This window comes from Mustela nigripes, chromosome X (assembly GCF_022355385.1).
Source record: "Mustela nigripes isolate SB6536 chromosome X, MUSNIG.SB6536, whole genome shotgun sequence".
In the NCBI taxonomy this organism is placed as follows: Eukaryota; Metazoa; Chordata; class Mammalia; order Carnivora; family Mustelidae; genus Mustela; species Mustela nigripes.
Window position 1 is genome coordinate 17,767,652 of NC_081575.1, and position 7,418 is coordinate 17,775,069.

Below are 7,418 nucleotides of genomic sequence, written 5' to 3' on the forward strand. Positions count from 1 at the left end.
CCACACCTTCGGCTCCCTTATTCCTTTTATGTGGTTCCTCACGAATGGCAGCATCCCGAGCAAAGTGAAATGCAAGGTTCTGCCTGTTACAGGTCCGGCCAGCGGCAGCCGGGCAGCCGAGGGTAGCTGGAGAAAAACACAAATCGGTCCCGCTGTGGGTTTGTGACCAAACAAACCTCGCTGCTGCGCAAGCGTTCTGGTCCATTCACGCTCCGCTCTTCCCCACAGTGCGCACACTTCCTTTCTCTTCAGATCCCTTCCCTGTTCCCCAGCCGCTTGGGTCTGCTCTGTGTTGCTAACCCGCCAGGCACACTCCCGCCAGGCACACTCCCACGTGGTGCGGGCCTTTGCATGGACTCTTCCTCCTGCCTGGAGCATCCGGCATCTGTTGCTTTGCTCCCTCACTCGCTTCAAGAGCCCGTCCGCAGTAGCACCGTCGTCTGCAGTCGGGCCTGCCCCAGCCACTCTGCAGAAGGCAGCAAGCATGCCCCCGCACCCCGGCACACCCTGAGCCCCTGACTTTATGTTTTCTTTAGCAGTTACTACCATCTGGTGTTCTGTGGGGTTTTTGTGTATACATTTTCTGTCTTCCCGCTAGAAAGAACATGTTATGGGACCATGGTTTGTTTTTTTTGTTTTTTTTTCCTTCCACCTAGAGCTTACCACAGTGCTTGCTTGTGTGCCACATGTATTTGTTTAAGGATAGAGTGGCTAGATGAAGGTCTGTTGAGTTTTGAGGGTCCCCTCTTCCCAACTGCCAAACCCAGCAGATTCACCTACTCGCCCTCCACTATTTTTCCTATGGTGACCATAGTTTCCAAGCCTAGATTCACTGCACATCATCTAATTGGTGGACAAACTTTTACTTGGACTTCCTTGGGAAATTCAATGTGATGTTTAGGTGTATCCTATTTAGCATCACAGTCTCCAATGAATCTTAGAAGATCATTTTCCAGTTAGTTTAATGGGCCCCGAGAGTGGAATTGGCTTATCCAAGGTCACTAGGCTATGTTTAGTTTAAAATAAACATGACTTGAAGTTGTTTGGCTTTTTAGGGCTCTTGTTTGGGATTATTAGAGATACCCAGAAATTATCAGAAAGCGCTGCAGTGACTGCCTGGCCCTGTCTTTCTCACCGTGTACAGAGGCTAGCACACTAGCTCACGGGTCCTTCACTTCTATCCAGTGAGGCTTGCCTGGGTGACTGAGCAGGATTTCTCACCATATGCTAGATGTGTCTTTGTTCACTCACTCCACAAGTTCTCTGTCTTTTTTTTTTTTTTAAAGATGTATTTATTTGTTTTAGAAAAGGGGGAGGGGAGGGAAGAACGAAGGGAGAGAGCATCTTAAGCAGACTCCATTCCGAGCGTGGAGCCTGACAAGGGCTCTGTCTCAGGACCCTGGGATCATGACCCGAGCTGAAACCAAGAGTCAGACCCTTAACTGACTGTGCCACCCAGGCATCCCTCACTCCACATGCTTTTAAACTTGAGAAGTTGTGAAATAGGGGTGCCTGGGTGGCTCAGTTGGTTAAGTGTCTGCCTTCAGCTCAGGTTATGTTCCCTGGGTCCTAGGATTGAGCCCCACGTTAGGCTTGGGGAGTCTGCTTCTCCTTCTGCTGCTCCCCCTGCTTGTGCTCTCTCTCACAAATAAAATCTTTTTTTTTTTTAAAGAAGTTGTGAACTAAAATGACAACTAAAAGTCACCTCCTGTACCAAACTACCTTCTCCACCTTGACTGCAACCTGTTCAGTGAAATAAACACATACATGCATTTTTATAGGTGATCCAAAGTATAATAAGATGTCAGTGGAAAAGATCGGACACTAGAGATGTTTCTTTCTCATAGCCATGAGCCAAAAGGGCCATCTGGGGTTTTATTCTTCTGCCTCCAGGTGCTAAATACCTCCACATTTTCTCCTTTTATAATGAATGCTTTGGAAATGAGAAATGCATATTCAGATTTGAAGGATGGTATTCTCATTGGTTTTCAGGGATTTTTTGCTCTTGAAATAATGAAAGCATGAACGGTGGGAAATAGAAGTATAGGACACAGAGGGTAAATACTCCAAAAGCCTATCAAATCCTTCTAAAGTTATCTTAATACACAATTATTAACAGGGCTTCTGGCTTCTTGGACTTGCAGGCATTTTTCCCAGGGGCCAATTTCTTTGCGGGAGGGCTTGGGAAATCTCAGTCTAGAAGATCCTCTCCTTTACAAAACACTGCTCCCACCCTGACTTCATGTCAAGCGCTAGAAAATGACAGGGAAAAGATATTTTCCCAGATCCTTTGTCCCCACTGGAAGCAAGACCCTTTCATTTGTGATGTGTGTAGGATGACGTTTACAGTCTACATTGCTTAGGTACAGTGAATACTCCCATCCTTTGTGTCCTTGAGAGCCCTGGTCACAATACACAGCATAGGGCCAACACGCAGGAAATCGTAATCCGCAGCACAGAGCAGACGCTCAGCAAATATTCAATGACCATGAAGATCGATGTAAAGAGAGTTAGTAAAGGAACCGCGAAGGAGATTTCTACCAGGAGTTTTTAACTACATAGCCATCTCCTTGACACCAGAGGTGATGCCTCCCAATCTGACAAGAATAGTGCAGCTCCCTGAATTTTTGCCTCTGCCCTGAGATCAGAAGCTAGCCTAGTGTGCTGCGCTCGGAGGTGACGAGTCAGACCGAGTGGGCTGGGTTTGTGGGTAAAATGAGAGAAAAACACTTTGACTTCCACAACTTTGGAATGGAATTGGAATACCACTACTGCCGGAGCCTAGTTTAGTCTGCATAGAATAGTCACATGGTGCTCTTGAGTGGAGTCTTAGAAAACGGAAAATTTGAGTTTAAAATTTTCTATGAACAAGCAATCAAGGAGGCCCTAAAAGCCTTTGAGTGACGGGGCAAAATCAAAAAGAGGATTTCAACTTAAGATGGAATAACTAGGAAAGTGAGCAGTGGTTAGACCCCTTGGCTGTCCGCCAGCAAGATGGCGCCTATTCTGCACTTCCCCTTCTCAGTGGGCGCAAAGACGTCACCTTTGTTCTGGGGTCAAAAATATGCACGTTGAACTGTGAGGAAAGTGCAATAAAAGCAGACATCATTTTTGGAAACATAGGTCTCTTAACCGCCCTCTTGAAGACAGATAGTGGAAAAGCCATGAGGGTCTTAGATTGTCTCAGCTATCATTAGAACAGACAACAGTTTTTGATAAATACAGATCAGAGCTGGGACCGCAAAGTTTTTGAATGCAGCTTGGAAATCCTTCTGGGGTTGTAGGTTCTTTCAAGTGGGCGACTTAAGAACAATGAAGACTTTGTTGTGTGTGTGTGTGTGTGTGTGTGTGTGTGTGTGTGTGTAGAGGAAATAGTTTAAACTCTTACGTAGCATCTACAGTAGGACAGTGAACTGTAAATAATCCAGACAACTTGAATCTGCTGTTGTGCTTGAATGTTTTTATGGCCCCATTTCCACCATGATAAATATGATCATTCTCTCACTTGGATGCATATGCACTTCTGTGTATGGATGAGTGCAATCCCTACTTCACTGAACAGAATTTGGTAGATTAATACTTGATAAAACAAAAATCTCCCTAACTTATGCTCCACCAATTTTGAGTCTTTGATAATCTGGGCAGGGACCAGACCAAGCAGAAGTTTCCTTTAGCATTATCCATAAAAACAGGGTTTGCTGAGCAAGTTAATAACATAGACGAGATTTAGGAAGAGTATTTAACTATGTGGGAGAAAATACAGCTTCCCATGGATTTTGGCACATGCCTTCTTGATAACAGATATTTGTAGTGCTAAGTGCTTACCTATTCATTAATTCAGATCGGTCCCCTATAGAGTTAATCAGAAAAGTTTAATTTTGAGTGACTAAGTACATCAGATCCTTCCTCTCTGGTTTTGAGTTACAGGAAGCTAGCTCAGATTATGTGCACCCTGTCACCAAAGCTGGTTTATAGGAGCCTCTCTAGCCTACATAGGATGGGGCAAGAAATTCTTAGACTTACTTTTGTCAATGAGCCCAATACTCTAGAGTTGACCATGGTGGCAGTGGGCTAATCACTAATACAACTTCTTCTTCTTTTTTTTTTAACTAATGTAACTACTTTGGAGTCACTAGTATGTTCTGTGGAGAGGTAGGCATGGAAGAAGCAGGTCAGGTTGGGGGGGAACAGCACATTGATCTCTGATACCTCAAAGCCTAAGATCTCATCTTGGCCTAATGGTAAATATTTGTCAGGAGGACCACTAAACTTTGTCTTTTTGAAAAAACAAAAAATGTATGTGTACCGTGCTCAATACCAATGGGCATATGCTGATGGGCACTGGGAGGATCCATTCTATTTTAGAGAGAAATGTTCATTACCAACAGATGATGTCTTGGTTGTTAGCAGCACTATAACTAAAGTCCATTTTAATGTCATCTTAGAACATTTAGGGTTTAGGGAATGGTTTCTTTACTTAGCACTCAAGAGTTTTTCCTTGCCTTGAACACAATCTTATAAGCTTAGTAAGTGTTCACATAGGATGTTCGAGACATTTTTGGAAAACTAGGACATTTGGCTGTATTTTTTGACCATTTGTAATTTGTAGTTGATACAGGATGATAAGCAGAATTACCCATGGTGGGGCTTTTTAAATTTGATTTTTTCCTGTCATATATTTGATGGCATTTAGTGGTAAGTTTTCAGTTCTACTTTGACTTCTCACACGTAGGTTGTGGTGACCTTAGTGCACTGTCCCAGTGCTGTTCCTTGTAACCTGATGGGAACTTCTTTCCCTACATCAGTGATTTGCTGTGTGTTTCCTTTTATATACCTTCTGCTGGGATGATGTTAGAGACCCTACAGGATACAAGCCTGGAGTACCTGGCTTATTCCAAAGCAGGCAGTATGTACTTGGAAGTGTTAATATGTAAAGAATTAGTGTTACAGATTTATCACTTTGTGAAATGAATTAAAAGATGCTAAAGTGCCTTCATGAGTGATGTGTTTGCAAACCCTCAGAACTTGCTTGGGGAATTCTTGGACTGAAGTTCAGAATGGATGGCTCTGAAGTTCTCAAGCCAAAAAAATGACCCGAGTCAGGTAGATTTGGTAGACCTAACTTGTTGAAAAATATGTTATCGCTCGTGGTTTAGTACATAAGACACCTGAGGAGTAGAGAGATGAGATTATTTCAAGAAATTGACCTAATTTAGCTTGTGGGAAGTGCACGTCAGGCATTGCATGTCAGCTGCAAGAGGTAATCAATTGGAGGAGAATGTGGAAGCAACTCTAGCCAATCAGAAGGACAGTGTTAGACTGATTTTAAAAATGGTTACTTTAAAGTATTAATTACATGCAGTCTGGAAGACAAACAGATCTCACACTGACTGTCCAATCCCATAATTAACCCTGGATGAAAATGCCTTGTACTTGTCCATGGATGCTCAATATTTCCTAAAGGTGTCCACATAGTATTTTCTGGAAAAAGTTAAGGTCCACTAGAAGTTGTTGCATATGATTTTCCCATTGCCTGGGTTGGTGGCCCAGTTATGCTGCAAGGCCTTATGACAGTTCTCCACAGCCCAGCTGACCCAGAGAATCTATTGGTGATTCTACTTTAGACAGGTGAATGTGAGAATAGTTGTAGGTCTGAGGAAAGCAAGACTAAAGATCCAGGAGATGGTGTTGTCTAGTACATAATTCATCCATGTTGAGCATAACCAGTTTTTCTCTAGGCCATATGATGGTGCAGTAAGAAATGGAAAGTAAAAAAAGATGTTAATTGGGACTTAGTAAGAAATTTATGTGTGTTAATAAGATACCCTTAATGCTGACTTGGTTCTACCCCTGGTATAATGGCTAAAAGACCAGACGACTGATTTGGTAACTTTTTCAACCCGGGGCATTCTTCATTCTGCATGGATGACACCAACCTTGAAACTTGGGGCATGCCTCCATAGGAACAGTGAAGCCAACGCTGGGGCCCATGGGAAAGTTTCCACTCATCATATCTTATTTCTTGTAAATTGTTTCTATTATCTGCATTTGCTTGTTCAATAGTAAAACACAGTAAACACAATCTTGAGCTTAGTCTCGGTCATAACCTTAACCAACTTTCAAAATTGCTTTTTATGGTCTTGTTCCACATGGCTTTAAATTTTCAGTTACTTCACCCTTATCACAAGCATAGGGATTGCTTAGAGCATACCAGGTCATCTTGACTTGTTGGAGTTGGAGATAGTCAATTCTTTGGTACCTAGTGGTAGGTTAAGGGGCCCACATGGGGTAGAATGTATGGACTTCACACTGTGCCACATGAGAGGAAGGAAGATAACTGGATTTGGAAAGAGGTTAGATTGATTTACATTTAGTGGCCTGTGTATGAAGTCCTGTAGATTTCTGGACATTAAGAGCTGTTCACCTGTTATTGGTTTGAGGGCTGCCTACTGCCGCCACTCTCTTATTCACTTACTGTGATTGCTCTGCAGGGTCATTCTATGACAGGAGAATTAACACAGTATATGCTTACGCTTGAGACACTGTTCATTATGCTCTCCAGCTATATATTGAAAGTCTTCCAAGTGTTTAATGATTTCAGCTGAAGTGGGGAAATTAATCATAATGGAATCTAGTGTTGTAGTGGAAAGGAGATTTAGTGCATAGGAGTAAAATCTGAGTTCTATCCAAGCATTTTTCTAATAGCTTAAATGATTTTTCTTGATTTTTTTTTCCAGTAGCTGTCTTGCCTGAGAAATCAAGATTCTTTCCTCATGTCATCATGTACAGCTCTTGAAGATTATTGGTTTTATCACTAAATAGTTAGACATCTAGAACCTGAAGAAACTAGCATAAAACCAATACGAGAAGTAGAACCATTCTTATAGAGAGCTGAAGAATCATTTCTTGGTGCTGTCTCCAAAAGTGAGCTTGCAAAACAAATCAGAACTTTGAGATTGTCAATAATTCAGGATACGTGTAACTTATTTCTGAAGAACATATGGCCACTCTAAGGGTACATGGTTTTGTCCAAATATGGAACAGGAAGATGGGGATGTCTAGGACCAAAGAAGCATACATTGAAACAGTAGAAAGAAAGAAGAGGATCAAATTGGTGGTGTGTTTCACCACTGGAGAATCTGTAACTTTTCAACTAAATAATATTAAAAATGTGGTCTTTAGATCATATGGAGAAAAGCAAAATCACCTGCGTTTAATTTTCCAAAACAATAGCTTCTTGTTTATGGAAAGATTATATTTCAGAGATGCTGTACAGTTGAAGATGTTCCTGGATAGAGTCCATCAAAATAATACTCAGTCATCTGTGAGACCTGGGAAGGATGGAGATATCTTTGCCAGGAAGACAGCACCGAAGGAAATCAACAAAAACTCATTCCGCAAAGCAGGCAAGAAGCCAC

At 42.2% G+C, this 7,418-nt stretch overlaps 1 protein-coding gene across 1 annotated transcript in view; it reads left to right on the forward strand.

The window, feature by feature from the left end:
- The first annotated feature begins 7,000 nt into the window (after positions 1–7,000).
- Positions 7,001–7,418, forward strand: part of USP26 (ubiquitin specific peptidase 26) — a 2,842-nt gene continuing 2,424 nt past the window's right edge. The window contains exon 1 of the mRNA XM_059385793.1: positions 7,001–7,413. Coding sequence (XP_059241776.1) covers positions 7,001–7,413 — 413 coding nt within the window. The remainder of the gene's footprint in view (positions 7,414–7,418) is intronic.